Raw genomic sequence first — 16,092 nt, forward strand, 5'->3', positions numbered from 1 at the left:
ATTATAACTAGGCCTTCTCAGATTCAACCCATTCCCAGTCTTTACATTCAGCATCTGTTTAAGAGTTCAGCGTATCACCATTATGAATAAAAATGTGAGAAATATTACAAAGAAAATATGTTGGTAGTAGCAGATAAGAATATGTTACAATTTTGTTACTGCACATGTTGCTGAGACACAGTGTAATTTTGTGTTTTATTATTAGGTTTTCATAAATCCTTTAAAGAACTGTGTCCTAAAGGGAGGTCTTTATTATTCTGTTAGTGTTCTCCCAGGTTTTGCAGCGTTTCAGTAGCTGTGGTCCAGTAGCTGTCTGCACTGAAATAATGAGTCAGGCTAGAGGGCTGACGATGATGTAAGGGCTTATTGATTTAAGCTGTGCTAACTGGCCTGTGCATGTTTGTGTGAGAAAGAGAGAGAGGTGGGTGGGTCTGCAGTTTTTTAGTTGGCCAGCTGAAGCAGGCACAAACTAATCTTATAAAACACAGACAAAGGATTCTTAAAACACTTCAAAAACTAGGAACAGAGTCAGGAGAGGACTGGACAGAACCTAACTTCCTACCGGCTGGAGTACAAATATAAACTCTCTCCTGATGTTCACAGATGGACATCTGTGTGTCTTCCCTACAGCACTGCACAGCTGATCGTAGGAGCTGCCTGGTCACACAAAACCCTGACTGACTTAAAAATAGACAACACAGAGATCTCTATGCCACACGCTCAAGGACAAAAAAAAACCAAGAATTTGCACACAAAACTCAGCCCACAACCCTTCCTCCCTCCCCTTCCTGCCATCTGTGCTCTGCACTCTCCAGAGGACTCTCTCTCTCTCTTGCTCTCTCTCTCTCTCGCCCTTCCTGCTTGCCGGGCTCCTCGGAGGATGTGTCTGGAAATCTGGGAGAGGAAGGCGTTCTGTATCTTTCTCTCTGGTCTCTCTGGATGCTGCTGTGGGGTGCAGCCCACCTGGACGTCTTCTGCGCCACTGCTGCAGTCGCTCCCAGCCACGGGGAATGTCGGATGACCACGAGACAGGCCACACTGAAGGTAACTGCAGGACAAAGTGGGGTTGGGCTGATTTAGTGTTGTTGTTGTTTTTGCTGTTTGTGACAAAAGACTCGTACAGTGCCACTTCAGGGCTCGCTCGTTGTTTGAAGGCATAGGGTTTGTCCCACACAGATCCTGGCTTTTAAGCAGCATCACAGCAAAACTTTGCTTATACAGATCAGTGACAGTGTGTAAGATCGGTGTAGCATCGTAGCTCACACTAGTCTAACTGCTGTTTGGGCTGGATGGGTATCCTTGTGTGTGCGTTTCAGTGAATGATTCTCTTTCTGTATCTGCTGATGATGTCGCTAGATGAACTAATTATAGGCGAAAGGCTCTCAAAGTGAAGAGCTCAGCAAACAGTTCCCTGAAGCGCACGATACAGAATCCAGCTCACTCAAATCTTGCCTCTGCGAGGTTAATTCTAAAAAACCTCCTGCCAGGCTGTGAAAGACCGCTTTAAAGGAACTACAGCCAACATGTTTGTCACTATTAGTTTTGTCGATAGGAACTCAGAGAGGGCCTCCTGAATTCAGAGTACTTAGAAAAGCATGCCAAAATCAGTCCTGGCTTTGAAAAGCCTGTTTTGTGAAGTTAAGTCATGATTCAACTAGTGCAATGCAGGAGCACAATGGAACCTTACTTAGAGCAAGGCACCAAGAGCAACAGAACCAAAAATAGCCCACCCCCTCCCATCTGTTCCTCTGTCTATCTACTCACCATTGTGTCCAGGACAGGGTTGTGGGGAGCCAGAGCTTATCATGGCAAGCAAAGGGCACAAGGCAGGATACACCCTGGATGGGATGCTAGCTCATCTCAGGGCACAAACAGACACAAACACAGACATACACACACTCGCACCAGGGCCAGTTCTCCCAGACGCCAATTAACGTCCCAGCATGTTTTTGGACTTTGGGAGGAAACCCATGCGAACAAAGGGAGAAGTCCACACAGATACTACTGTATAACACTCAGGGTCTGAACCCAGGGCACTAGACCTGACCCCTGCACCACCATGCTGTCCCCCACAGTTTCAAGGTTATACTCTCTGTCAGAAAAGTTTCTAAGGATATACAGTTACAAATGAGAGATTACCATTCTACCCATTTATTTTGCTTTCGACAGCTAATTGATCTCAGAATCACCTCCAACCAATTTTTGAAACAAAGCAGGTGGTGGCTTCAACTACATGGTAGTGTAGCTTGTTCCCTTTGTCTCAAGTAGCTCTTCCTTTTCTTAGTTTTCCTAACATTCTCTTTGTCTGGAAGCAAGTACGAAACTAAAACCATTCTTATACCCTTAAAACCCTTAAAGGGTACAAATGAGGAGATTTTTACAAAATACTGTTGTGTAAAATAAATCCATTGAAACTTGATGGTGAAAGATGAAATAGAAGGTTGAAATCTGAACATTTTTGCTTTGTCGCAATTACAAATGAATGTTAAATCAGGAGTCAGTGCTTCAACACATTTCCAACTTTCCTCCAGTTCGATGCAATTTAAAGGAATGGTGCTAAATTAAATGCTCTCATTTCGGTGCCACAGAACTTTATTTTTCAAGGCCATGATTCCCCCCCATCTCGAGAACTGTGCCTGGGACATCTGGTCTACTGGTTGCTCCACCCTTGCATCAGTGTTCAAAGTTGCAGGAAGAGAGCCAGTAAAGCCTCATAGCCAGAGCCTTGCCTTGCCATACTTTATTATTCATATATTTGTCTATTGGAGGATGAGCCAAGTACATTGTTCAATAGTACAACAGCAGTTGCCGACCTGGGTTCAAACACAAGTCCAGAGCCCTGACCTCTGCTTCGCAGTTTAAAAAAGAAACAGAACTCATATGATTCTTACATAACTGTGGCACAAGACAGATCACACTCTTTTTTCCAGCATAAGGGTTTTATTGTTCAATTGAGAGACATGGTTTTTTATCTACACTTTTGTTACTGCATTTGGAAAAATCTGGTAAATTTCATCATAGGCTTTGTCAACTCTCTACTAAAACTACCCAAATCGAAGGACATACCTACTACCCCAGCAGGACAGCCCCTGCATTGCATTTATGCTGGAAACCTGTCATTATGGAGTCAAAAGTGACAATTTTCCAAAAAGGCATAGCTGACAATATGAAATCAGATCTCTAAGAAATGGCTTGATCTTCTGAATCAAGGGTCTGATGTTGAAGACTTTCTCCAAAGCTGTGGAGGAGATAATTTTAATTCATATGTGCACTGTAGTACAGGTGCATTGAGAGTAACTTCAAAACAAACTGGAGCTTGGATCAAAAAGGAACATTAAAAGTTTTACAATGTTTATTATGCACTCTCCTTTTGTAAATAGGCCTAAGACAGGCATTGCTCAAACTATTTCTTAAAACTTACCAAGGGAATTGAGAGAGATAGCAGTCAAGGGAAAATGAACCTCCTAAGTTGATGTCTGATCTAAACACATTTAAAAACTGAGGTCGCTTTCTCATAACTGTTGTTAAATATGGTTGCAGCCAGCAGTTATTTCACCCTGCAATTCACAACTGGCAACCCACTGAAGCTCAGCAAGTGTGAGCCTGGCTAGTACCTGGATGGGAGACTCCTGGGAAAGCTACGGTTGCCGCTGTAGGAGGTGTTAGTGGGACCAGTAGGGAGTGCTCACTCTGCAGTCTGTGTGGGTACTATGCCCCAGTGTACTGATGGGGACACTATACTGTATAAAGGCGCTGTCCTTTGGATGAGACATAAAACCGAGGTCCTGATTCTCTGTGATCATTAAAAATCCCAGGGCATTTCTTGAAGAGTAGGGGTGTTACCCCGGCATCCTGGCTAAATTTCCCATTGGCCTTTACTTATTGAGATGCACTTGCTCTAAGGCCATATAGTAGTGTAGCCCCCACATCAAGGATGGGACTCCTTGTGAGCCTGTTTCTTTGGCTTTTATTTTTTGAACCCTTCATTGAATTAATAACTGGTTCATTATTGATACTTAAAATATTGGCTTCCTTTTAAAACATTTTAACCCAAATTATTGCATGCAGATCATGCACGTTTGTATGCGGAAGTCAGCTGATGGGATGCGGGGTCACAGATAATTCCTTGTTGATCCAGGTGAATACTGAAATAAGTGAAAACTAGAAAAAGAGAGCTCTATTCTGTACGCTTGAAGGTGAAAGCCTTCTATTATGTCATGTATGACATTGTAGAAGAGCCTCTAGAGACCCTAGATACTGTAGTGCGTCTCACTCCCCTCATTGGCAGTGCTGTATTGCAGAGCTCTGGGACTGTCTGTGAGCACAGCTGAGAGTCTGGATGTAAAAGCCCCATTAGTGGTTCTGTCAGAATACCCTGCTGTGATTGCATCTGCTCCCCAGCCCTGATGCAGCACTCTCTCGCTCTGTCTGTCTGAGCCCTTGTTGGAAATGCTGCCAGTGTACCATTGGGATGCACTTGCTGAATGGGCTGCTTTCAAAGTCAGCACCCAGCAGGCTTGTGTGACAAATGAGTCAACCTACAGAACACATTTGCAGCAAAGTACCTCAGTTAGTAAGTCACCTTGAAGCGGCTGAGAGTGAGTGCAATTTGAGCAGCTCGTGTGATTTGTGTGCAGAACTACCAGGATTCTGATATTGTGTCAGAAGGGTCTTCCTCATCATGTCTTTAGCCCCCTTTGGAGTGGCACAGGTATTACACAAGGAGGCTCTACAAGCAAAATATAGGAGGCACCATGTCCAGAGAGAAAATATGCTTTTTTCCCCAGAGGAGAGCACTTAGTTTATGCTCTAGCATTTATTTTTAGAGTCGCGCCTTTGACTACTTTTTCCAGGTGATGAAGAGGGAGTTTTAGTGAGAATGCTGCTGCTGAAGCTGTGTGTGCGTGCCCGTGCCGTCTCTCCGCAGGCGAGGTGTGGCCCGAGCTGGAGAAGGCGGAGAAGCTGGCCCGCGGAGCCGCGCTGAAGTGGGCATCAGGAGTGTTCTACAGGCCCGACCAGCTGGAGAGACTGGCGCAGTACCGCAAGAGGGAGACCCAGAGGACCGCCTCCATACAGCTCAGGCTCAAGGTACACAGAGCAGAGAAGGTGCCTACCCTATGCAGGACCTTTAATTTAGCTTGCAGAACTTTATCCCTCGGCACTTTAAATTTTAGCTTACATATGGTAATTACGCAGAGCATCTGTAGACAGGGGCAACTTCACCTGATGGTCCTTCCAGTCCATTTAGTTTACTGGATATTACTAACACAGGATGCTGAATGAATTATCTGACAACTTGCTGAGTTAATATAGCAATGAAGGGACAAAAGATGCTTGGTCATTTCAAGGTCCAGTAATGGAGTTGATTGGAAACGGCCCTGTTGAGTGGCCCTGTTCGATATGATGGCTGGGGAGCAGGAGCTCCTAGCCTGGTCCTGAAGGGCTCCTAGATTGTGCTGTAGTTTTAATCCCATCTCACACTCCCCAAGTGTTTCTGAGCAGCCAGGACGTTGTGTGCAAGCGTTAGACGAAGGCGGCCGGGCGGGCGGGGCCCCCCTTGACCGTTCTCTCCTTGGCGCGCAGTCCGCCGTGCAGTCGCACCTGGAGGGGGTGGGATGGGGGCTGGAGCAGCTGCGGAGCGCCCGGGAGGCGGCGCGGGAGGCGGCGCGCACCCTGGAGGAGGCGCGGGCGGGGTCGCAGGAAAACGCCGAGGGATTCCGCTCCCTGGACCACCTGCGGGAGGTGGCCTTCCGGCACGAGCAGCTGCTGGCCGCCGCCAGTAACCTGCCTCGACTCTGTTCCGGTGAGAAGGCCAGCCGCCTCGCGGTTAAACCTTTACACTTCACTTTAACGCACACGTCTGCTTCCTGGAGCCGAGAGGCCGCTTCTCTTTGTACAGGAACCAGTTGTTTGAACTGCTAATCGGTTTTGCAATTTATTTTTCGTTTCCAATTTAATTTGTTTTTATTTAGGGCTTTTTCCCTTGGTAATTAGACCCAGGGTCGTCACCCACCTGAGACTTTACTGATGCTGTCTGGTAAATCTGGTAAATCTTGAGACGAGTTTTTTCCCTCTAAGTAACAGTGTGCTATGGACTATACCAGATATTCCCTTTAGCATCCATTTTAAGCCCTGAATCAGGAACATTTTCAGCAGTTAAAAACACCTGAACATTAAAACAGTGTACAGTACCTACTGTATATTAGGGCAGTTCGGAAATCGGGCACTTTAAAATGGAAAATATTCATTTCTAAGCTTTATGAGCCCCAAAACAACTGCAAGTCAGAAGTGAAAGGATGGTGTAGGGAAGCATTCATTAAAGGGATTGTATAAATTGAATTAACTGGCAATCTGGCTGTGGGCAGTGATGTGCACAGTACAGAGGACAGACTCGGTGAGGAAACTCAGTCTAGTGGGTGGGTGTGAGACTCTAAAACCTTGGGTGTGAGCAAGACTGAGAAAGACATCGCAGTGAAAGTCTGTGGGCTTCTCTCTCCCAGTACCGGCAGTGGTCGCAGAAACCCGGCGTCTGATCAAGACGAGGCAGCTCCTGGAGGCCCACGCCAGGCTAATGGAAATGGAGAGCTGGCAAAACAGCGTCTTGTGGCAGTTGCAGCGGGTTCGAGGGGGTGCACCGAGCCCAGAGGAGGAGGCCCTGGTCTTGGGGTACTTTGCGGGCGTTAAACAGCTGGGCGAGGCCCTGGCTACGGAGCTGTGGGCGGTGATCGGCAGTGGGCTCTCCCTGGTCCGACAGGACCCCACTCCCTTCGTGTCGGCCGTCCGCATCATCGAGAGGGAGGAGAGTATGGACCAGGCCTTCCTGGAGGAGCGCGCGGCCGGATCCCGTGCCCTCCTGCCCCCCGGGCGCCCCCGGCAGTGGCGCGCGCGCTTCTTCGGAGTGATCGAGGAGGCCATCGCCACCCGTTTCCGTGCCACCTACTTGGACATCCGGGGGCCCGGCCTGGCCAGCCACCTGACTGCGCTGCAGAACAGCATCATGAGCGATCTGATCGCGGTCAAGCACTTGCTGGAGCAGTGCTGCCCACCCCACTACCGCATCGCCCACACCTACCTCATCATGTGCCACAAGTGCTTGTGGACCCACCTCCAGCAGGTCATCAGCTGGGATCTGGACAGCAGTGAGATCTTCACAGTGCTTAAATGGGTGCTGCACATCTACCATGGGTCAGTCCTACTGATCTCCACTGGGTAACATTAGATAGTTAAGCTTTAACATGACTCCAAATCTAGGTCAATTTCAGAGTTGTCCCACATGTACCCCTGTGTGAGTGATAAACATATTAGGCTTCTGCATTAGCTGAAAATTTATCAGACTCCTGTATGATGTGTCCTGCTGAGCTCTTAGATGATTTGGCTTATTGTTGGGTTTATTATTATGTGTTTTCTGTCTGCTACATTTCATACACTGCATTATATGTAATCTAGAATAAACCTTAAAGTAAATAAACAATTAAAATGGTATTTTTGTAAGCAGTGACCTTATAGAGGTCACGGTCATATTTATCAGCAGGACCTACAAACAATAGGATAGGAAATAAATGCCAAGAAAGCCATAATATGTTAGGAACAAATTAAATTTAATTTTGTCATGCCAAAATCAACCCTTGAAGTTATTTATTAGTGCAGCAAAAACACACTTTTTTATTAAAGCAAAACACACTTTTGTCCTCCAAAGTAATAGGACAAGGGGTGTTTATAAATATTACATAGAGAAAAATTACATAAAGAGAAATTGCAGAGCATGATGGATGCCAGGCTCTGTCTGTTGCAGCCCGGAGATGATGGGCCATCCAGACCTCTCCTCAGAGGTGGAGGCTGAAGAATTGAAACCCCTCATATCGCAGGAGGCACTGGAGAAACTTCAGATGAAATACGTCAACACCGTCAGGGTAGGTGTGATCCCCACTGTGAGGAATACAATCAGTTTTTTAACTTTTAATTTTCTGAAACTGCCTTCTTCTTTACTTTTATTTTTATGTTAGGATATTTCAAAAGAGCTGAAGTTTCAATAGGCTTTGTGCATTTATTTAGCTAATGGATGGTTCTGTATGTCACAAAGTGAGTCCAAACCACTGATTTGAGGCTTTGGTGGAATCTTAAGTAAGATACCTTCCTATGCTTTGGAATCTGGTTTACTTAGAGCAGGTCCTCCATGACAGGAGCTGATCAAGGGTTTGAGACAGGCAGGCACTGTCTAAATTGAGCTGGATGTTAGTCTGTTTTTCATTGTTTTATTAGGTCCTTGACTTGAGATCCTGGGCATTGTAACTGTACCATACTTTGTTTCAGGGGTCACTTTGACAGTATACTGGATGTCATGAGGAAGGTGTGCGTATACTTTGAGTTTTTGGGGGGGTTGATCGAAACTGCATGCATGTGTGTGTTGCAGAGTAGTGTGTCAGAGTGGATGCATAAAGCTCTAGAGGTGGAGCTGACAGATTGGCAGAGAGACCAGGAGCCTGAGACAGATCATGAAGGCTTCTATCACACCAGCATGGCCACCATCATCACCCAGGTACAGTACAACCCTCTGACACCCTCTCACAACTATAGCATGGTATGCCATTTTCATCATATAATTATGGAATAGTGCAACACACTTTCAGTTTTTCATGAAACTGAAAACCTATTAATCAAAGCGCAAGACCAAGCTGAAACATTCTGCTATGACCTCTGACCTCCACACTTCAGATGCTGGAGGAAAATGTACGTGTGGCCCTGATGATCAGCGAAGCACTGCGAGACCAGACTATCCTCATGGGGCTCTATGAGATGGAGAGCTTTCTTAACAGGTATTGCGAGTTACAACAGCACACCCTCTAAAAATGATATATCTTATTACTTACATTGCCTTTATACAACCCATTTTTCTATGTTTTCATTTGTAATTACTTTTTGAGCAATTGTTTTTCACTTGGACATTGTGTGGTAAAATAAATGCTGATTTAATACATCATGATCTCGGGCTGTTAGGCCACAAAATATGCTATTTTGGAAAGGGTGTGTTGACTCTAACGGCACTGCACATCTTGGATTCTAGTTCATCACATTCCATGTTGCTTATGCGCTCCGGTCTGTATTTTTGAATCATAGCTCTTAAACGTGGGTATGCAACGCAATGGCACTAAAGTGTTCATAAAACAATTTTCAAGGAACCTATATTTTGCCATGTTTGTTCATTTAGTTTTTATTATACGCTCAACCAGTTTGAAATTCCCAGTTGTTTAAGACACACAGAGCTACTGAAGCTCAACCAATGCGCCCTGCCAGCGCTCCCATGTGTCTGTGGGCCGTTTATCTTTCAGCACGTTGAGAGCTCCTCACTGCACAGGTACTGCAGGCAGGCAGGACGAGGCGCGAGTGTGTCTCTAATGTAGTTACCGTTGTCACATTGGTGTGCAAAAGATGCCCTGACAGACTCAAGCCAGCTCAACTCCAGTGCCACTTGGTTAATTACAGTACGTGTCACCAATATAGGGAAAACTAAAGTCCCACTCGGCCCAACACAAAACTGCCATCAACAAAAATTGTTTTAAATTGTTGAGCAACTTGGAAGCCAGAGCTGATGTTTTTATGCATCACATCCCCATCCACACAGCCTCTGGATTGAGCCTTTCAGGGAGCACAAGTGAAGCTTAGAGAGCACAGCTCAAGGTGTTTCACAGACATTGGTTACAAAACCCTGGAAAGGTGTTGTCATTATGATTCACACCCCAAATTGTGAGGAACAGGAGGAAAGATGCAGGTCATGATAGATGAGGGTTTGTGGGCAGAAGCAAGGCCCTGGATGAGAAGCCATGTTCTTGGGGACTCTCACCTCAGAGCAGCTCGGTTGGCTCAGACTGGCAGTATCAAGCGTGGAGCGGATGGGTTAATTAATGTGGTACGTCTGCAGGTTTCAGGAGAGACTGGTGGCCTTTGGGAAGGAGCACCAGAAGGACCGGACAACCCCCAAGTACTACGTTCATTACCTGCTGGCGGCCATCAACAACTGCATCATTCTGAAGTGAGGACACTGTGCAAAAACACAAAAATACAGGCGGCACTGTGATGGAGCCACTGTGTTTGTCAGTGCATTAACAGAGAAAGAAATATTGGTCTTTAATCTCTATCACGTAACCACAAGTAAAAACAGTCATAAATACTATATGCCAGATATGTCTAGCTCAGGTCCTAGAGAGACACAGTCAAGCTCCTTTACCTCATTAATTTCCAATATGTCATTATCTGCATCTTGCTGAATGCTTAACTGTTTGTGCCTGTTTTCTAGAGCTCCTCCTTCCTTGTTTGTGGCTCTGCCTACTCTTAAGTATGAGTGTGATGCTACTGGTGTGAAAGTTTAGCAAGTGAGTAATAGGTCTGTGGCATTATGTCTGAATTTGTACAATGGTATGTCTTTGGCTAGTACCAGTGTGGTTCTTAAGATGGTGTGTAGTTGTGTGTAGCAGTGTAGGTGGGTCTTTCAATTTTTCTTTTTACAACATGAAAGTGTCTGTGTCTCTCTGGATATGTCTGAATATGGTAAGACCAGTTCTGGTGTGAATCCATATCGATCCTTTATCTTAACCATCCTATTGACTGTCTAGAATAGAATCCATGAAGCCTGATCTGTCAGATTTCAGAAGTTCTGCAGGGCCAAACCTGGTTAGTTTTTCAATGGGAGAAATTAAAGGAAACTCTGGTTGCTGTTGGGAGTTATGCACATAGAATACATATCAGCAGATTTCTTTCTGGGCCAGAAATAACACACTTGTGCCAGAGTACTGTAACAGAGGACATTGCCCTGGAGCTTTTCAGTTTAAACATTGAGACGATGTCTCCGTTACATAACTGTAATATCTGAGAGCACATTTATCAGACGGAAGCGAGTCCCAGTTAAAAATAACATGGGATTGACTCATCATTAGATGGATTTAAATATATTTCCTGCCTCCCAAGCCTACCCCTAAAGTTTCATCTTCAAAAACAAACTGATCTAAAGCTTAGCTGGTTTTCACAAGTCCGTGGGTCTTTCTTTGTTATCGTGTCAGCTCTGTCTAGACTGTCTTTAGTGTATACAGTATGTGAATGCAACTTTGTCCCTGTTTATGTGTATGGAATGTATCTGAGTTTGTTTGACGGTGCATGTCCCATCAGTTCACATAATAAGTGTAGACTGTTTGTGTAGATGGTTGTACAGTATGTGTCCAAGAACAGTCACAGTACGAGCATACTGTACATTTTGTTCTGTCTATGAAACAGAATGAGCAAGGGACATTGTTCACTGTCAGTGTTCTATTATACAGGAACTCTGAGTGCTGTGTCCAGCTCTGTGTTCCCATTACAGTGATCAGGTGAGCTGTAACCACTGTGCTATACTAGCTCTTGCCCAGTGTCAGTGTTTTGTATTACAGGAGTGCTACTGAGAGCCTCCAGCAGCAACGTAGCTCAGCCTCCCCCTGCCTCTCCAGCAGAACCCCTCCCAGCCCTCATGTTGCATTAGAGAAGGCCATCAAGAGAGCCTGTCATCTGGTTATTGATGAGCTGCTCTGGGAAGTGCAGGTAATTTGATGAACAATAATAGTACACTAATAGTAATAGTAGTAAAGCCTACTATAATGAATGCAATAACTTTTATAAGTAGGACAACATCATAGCATTGTCCTCAGTATACATAATAAAATAGAATATTCTGTTTTTCACTCAATGGAGGGAAAAACAACACCCTTATCTAAACCAAAGATAATCTAAACCAAAGATAACCTCATAATGTTTAAATAGGACCATTACAATACAGCTCCAGAATTTCCCTCTTGAAATCAGTTGCATAAGTTCACACCATGAGGTAAAGACCACAAGTCCTACCGGGCTACATAAAGCAGACCACCATTCAATTAAGGGTTTATCTTCTTTGTGGAGGGAAATATCAAGATCAAGAACTGATCAAGAACAGCACAGCAATCATCACCAAGCTGACTGAAAATAAAGAAGAGGGCAAAGGTGAGGAGAAAGCAGGAGCTTCCTGCTCTCTGATTTAGCACATGGGCAAAAGGGCAGAGCAGTCATTTCCAGTAACACCTACTGTATTTACACATCTACAAGTATCTTGATCTTGATGAAACTCCTGTATCATGGCAACACCTTTTTCCTTCATATCAAACCTAAGCAGCATTTTATCAGGGAAGAATCATCTTATAAATCCCTCAGCAGGCGGCTGAATGACATATTTCACCAAAGAAGACTGTCAGTGTCTCAGAAAACTTAACAATACAATCTGGACTTGACGTCTTGACGTGACCTCTGGAAGAGCAGTCTTGAAGATCCAATCTGGGAAATACTATACACCTTTTCCATCTCCCGTTTCCACTGTGCCAGAGCTTCTTCTGCACTGGAAAACACGCAAGAGTTGGAAAACATACAAGAATTGGTCCCTTTTCATCAAGAATCACACAGGATTGCCTTGTTCAATTTCCTCCTGACAACATGCTATGTGGATGTTACTGCCACAGAATTACTGTTCCCTTGTTCACCTGAAATCAAGACCTATTTTTACATCAGCTGTTGACATCAGCAGTTTGCTTTGTAGTGTCTGTACCCACTGCAGCAATCCCTGAACTTGCAAATGCAGCCTCACTTTAGACAGGCAGTAGCTGCTTCTCTATTAGTACCGTGGTTTAGTAAATCCAGGGAAGCTGGATTCCTTCACTTTCTTCTTACTGGGGAAAGAAGTAAGCAATGAGTCCAGTTCTTTCCAAGCTTCTCACATTGGCAATGACATATGCATGTAAGAATGAAAAGAGCAAAAGGAGGTAACAAAAATAATGAAGAAGCTCTGAGCACTAGCTACCATTACAGCACAGAGATAATGATCCTTCATACCACCCTGCTGACAGATGTTTGTGTGTGTGTGCAGCCTCAGTTTCTGCATGTGCTGTGCCGCTCATGGCTGGGAGACAGTGAGCTAATGGACAGCCTCTGTGGAGCTGTGGAGCAACACTGCAATCTCTACAGCCGTGCCAGAGAGCCCTGTCAAAAGGTGAGATGCTGTGCATTCTTCTTCACTGCTTCTGCACTATGAGATGCCTTAATTCAAACTATTGTGGAGGTCTGGAGCAAACTGCGCAACCATGTTCACATCTATCAGCATTGTGAGCCGTCTTTTCATTATGGTGCCTACTAAGAACAGATGTAGTGTTTGAAGTCAACCCTATATCTGCACCAAATAACTTGATTATAGCAGATAATATCAAACTTTCATCTATTAATTGACACAATTGTGTAATGGAGTGGATTGGTAGGTTCTCAGGTTGAGTAGGCCTGTATTCGACCATAGCACTGCATTTGCTACCATTCCTCTGGCTCTCTTTTTGAGTGGACTGGAAGGAGTTTCTAGGTGTCATTTAAAAAAAGGTTGAAATAAAATGTAGGTGGGCCGTTGACAGAAATTTGCTCTCACTGATTTGAAATCTGTCTGATTGTAATTAGCTTTATTGTAGCTATATGTCTCAGTGTGGCTGAAAGTCTGTGGTTTGACAAAGGCCCTGTTGAAAGCTCCAGCAAGCCAGTGCATTTCAATTTCCTCCTATCTCTCCTGCAGCAGCTGGTCACGGAGAGCCAGTGGGCCCTGGTGGTGGAGTATGTGCGTGCCCTCATGCAGAAGAGGATGGTGTGCCGCAGTGCCGAGGAGCGTGGGCAGCTTGCAGAGAGGATGGTACAGGACGCACAGCAGCTTCAGGAGCTTTTCCTGATCATGGTAGGGGGAAATGCCTGCAGGCAGAGTCAAAATTGTACCTTTCTGTAGCGATGCCTTACAGGATGGGAATGCAAAACACAGTAACTGGGGCTCTAGATAAGGTAAGATAAGATCACTTTATTGGGCATATATAATTTCTTGTATTAGGAATTTGGTCTTTTTGCATACATCAACTTGCTATCCATGAGACACACAGACGGGGAGAGAAGCTTGGGGTCAGTGCTGGGTCAGCCATTTATACGGCGCCCCTGGAGCAGTTGGGGTTAAGGGCCTTGCTCAGGGGCCCATCAGAGTAGGATTCCTCTGCCGGCTGCGGGATATGAACCAGCAAACTTCCAGCCACAGGCGCAGATCCTTCGCCACAGAGACGCTGCCCCACCCCCCTTTTTTTAATGGTGGCAGAGTGGGATCATAAGCTCTAGTCTTATTATCAGAGTTGTGGGTTCAAGTCCTAATGTGCATTCTTATGGTGTTTTACCCAACCTAGTCAGTCCACCTGTATAATTGTATTCTAGCATTACAGGAGGGTGGATCTGCAGTGGACTAGAACTCAACCTGTGGAGAATCTGGACAAACACTAGATTTGTTCACTGCTACAGAAACTGAGAAAAGGTTCTGACTTCACTTCCTATTTCAGTATTTTCATGATGTCAAAACCTGAGTCCAATAAGTCTTCTGAATGACAGTGGTGTTTTATTGACCGTATAAAAGCTGTGCTTTGGGCGAGTACTGTGTTTCTATCGGTCCAGTGAGGATAGAGGCCGTGATGAGTGTGTCTGTCTGAGTGCAGGCTGGAAACGAAGAGAGTGGCAGCGGTCAGAGGCAGCTGGGCGGAGAGCTGCTGAAAGTGCTCCCGGCGCTGGCAGAGATCGTCCGGCTTAAGGACCCTTCCATGCTGACCCTGGAAGTATCAGGGCTGGTGGCAAAATACCCGGACATCAGGTTCTTATGATTTTTTTGCATATACTGCAAACTTCTCAAGTGCACCATTGCATTTTCTGTAAGCCTTCCCTGCTGGACTAATGGTTATGCTTAGGATCTTGTTTAGAATTAGAATTTCTTTGGTCCATGGCGTGCATCCATTGTTCTGTGTGTGTGCGATTTGGGGGGTTTTGTTATTTTTGTGTCTTCATTCTTCCAGTTCTTACAGATTCTTTTCTCATTTCATTTCCTTACTCATTTTACTAATCCTAGTTTTAATCTTTCCATCTATATGCTGAGTCATTCTTGCATGCAGAGTTCAAGTCGAACCTCTGTCCTGCAGTTGATCAGATGTTGTTCTGTAAGACAAGGGTGTCTCCACATTATTTGGAATGGTTTTCTAAGATCAAAGACTACTGACAACTGATTGTTGCAAGGCTGCTATGCTCCTCTGTTGTGGAGTCGCCTATCCAAAATGTTGGGAAAGTGGCAACCCTAGATGTCTCTAAACATGCATTGCAAATGGAAACATAGAAAGAAGCAAGGATTGATCTAATTATATATTTTTTTCAAAAAGGTTTTAGCTATCAAAATGGATAGACTAGTCTTCCTCTGTGTCCTGTACCTAGTGGAGTAATAAGAATATGAATTTCAGTTGGCTTGTTTCTGTTTATTTCCCCCCTGCCCACATAGTGAGGAGCACGTGTCTGTGCTGTTGGACGTCAGGGGAGACGTTCCAAGGGAGGTACGTGGGACAGTCCTGGAGATGCTGGAGACAAGCGCCCCTCCCCTTCCCCCTGGGTACCGCCCAATCTTCACCAACATCCTCGTCCCACCTCCTAGTATGCCCTTCTGCCTGCCCACTGTCAAGTGTGCCTGATAACAGATGGAAGCAGACAGCCATAGAGGGGCACATTAGGAATGAGAAAAGAGGACTGCTGCCATTGCAGAGGTTTCCTTGCGACTCAGTAAGCCAGGGGTGCTGAGGCAGCACCCTAGAAAACTTCGAGTCGAGGGAAAAGAGTCAAGATGGGATGTGCATTAAGGACTCTCAGGTGATAATTACAAGATTGAGGCGTTTAAAGATATTATGCATTCCGCATATACTGTACCAAAGACCCTGGAAGCAGCACTGTAGCCCAGGGCATGTGTCTAATGTAACAAGGCTTTGGAAAGTGTTTTACTTGCATCTCTAAATGGAGCCCTAGGACTTGTTTGATGCTCACCTACTGTATAGTAAAATTAAATCAGAACTATTATGGCATTTTGGTGTTATTCTCTTTATCCATGTTTCTTCAGTATGGACAATCTTTGCTTAAAGTGTGTTGAAAACAAAAGGACGTGTAAAAGTTGAATCCAATCCTATCAGAGCAAGCTGCAAAATGGTGTCAGGATTATGGCCTGCGCAAAGCAAAATG

At 45.0% G+C, this 16,092-nt stretch overlaps 1 protein-coding gene across 2 annotated transcripts; it reads left to right on the forward strand.

Moving 5' to 3' along the window:
* Positions 1-413: 413 nt before the first annotated feature.
* On the forward strand, positions 414-15,938 carry exoc3l1 (exocyst complex component 3-like 1). 2 transcript variants are annotated; one of them, XM_088613746.1, is made up of 13 exons: positions 414-1,044; positions 4,928-5,088; positions 5,584-5,803; positions 6,501-7,185; positions 7,793-7,910; positions 8,411-8,536; positions 8,713-8,813; positions 9,917-10,027; positions 11,415-11,562; positions 12,914-13,036; positions 13,601-13,753; positions 14,544-14,695; positions 15,368-15,938. In XM_088613746.1, the coding sequence occupies exons 1-13, from the start codon at positions 1,011-1,013 to the stop codon at positions 15,552-15,554; spliced, it is 2,319 nt and encodes a 772-aa protein (XP_088469872.1). In that variant the 5' UTR covers positions 414-1,010; the 3' UTR covers positions 15,555-15,938. The 2 variants fall into 2 exon arrangements, with proteins under 2 accessions (XP_088469872.1, XP_088469871.1); XM_088613745.1 differs by having other exon boundaries at positions 419-1,044; positions 13,598-13,753.
* The last annotated feature ends 154 nt before the right edge of the window (positions 15,939-16,092 follow it).

The sequence above is a fragment of the Lepisosteus platostomus genome, chromosome 20 (genome assembly GCF_059453375.1).
Source record: "Lepisosteus platostomus isolate fLepPlt1 chromosome 20, fLepPlt1.hap1, whole genome shotgun sequence".
NCBI lineage: Eukaryota > Metazoa > Chordata > Actinopteri > Semionotiformes > Lepisosteidae > Lepisosteus > Lepisosteus platostomus.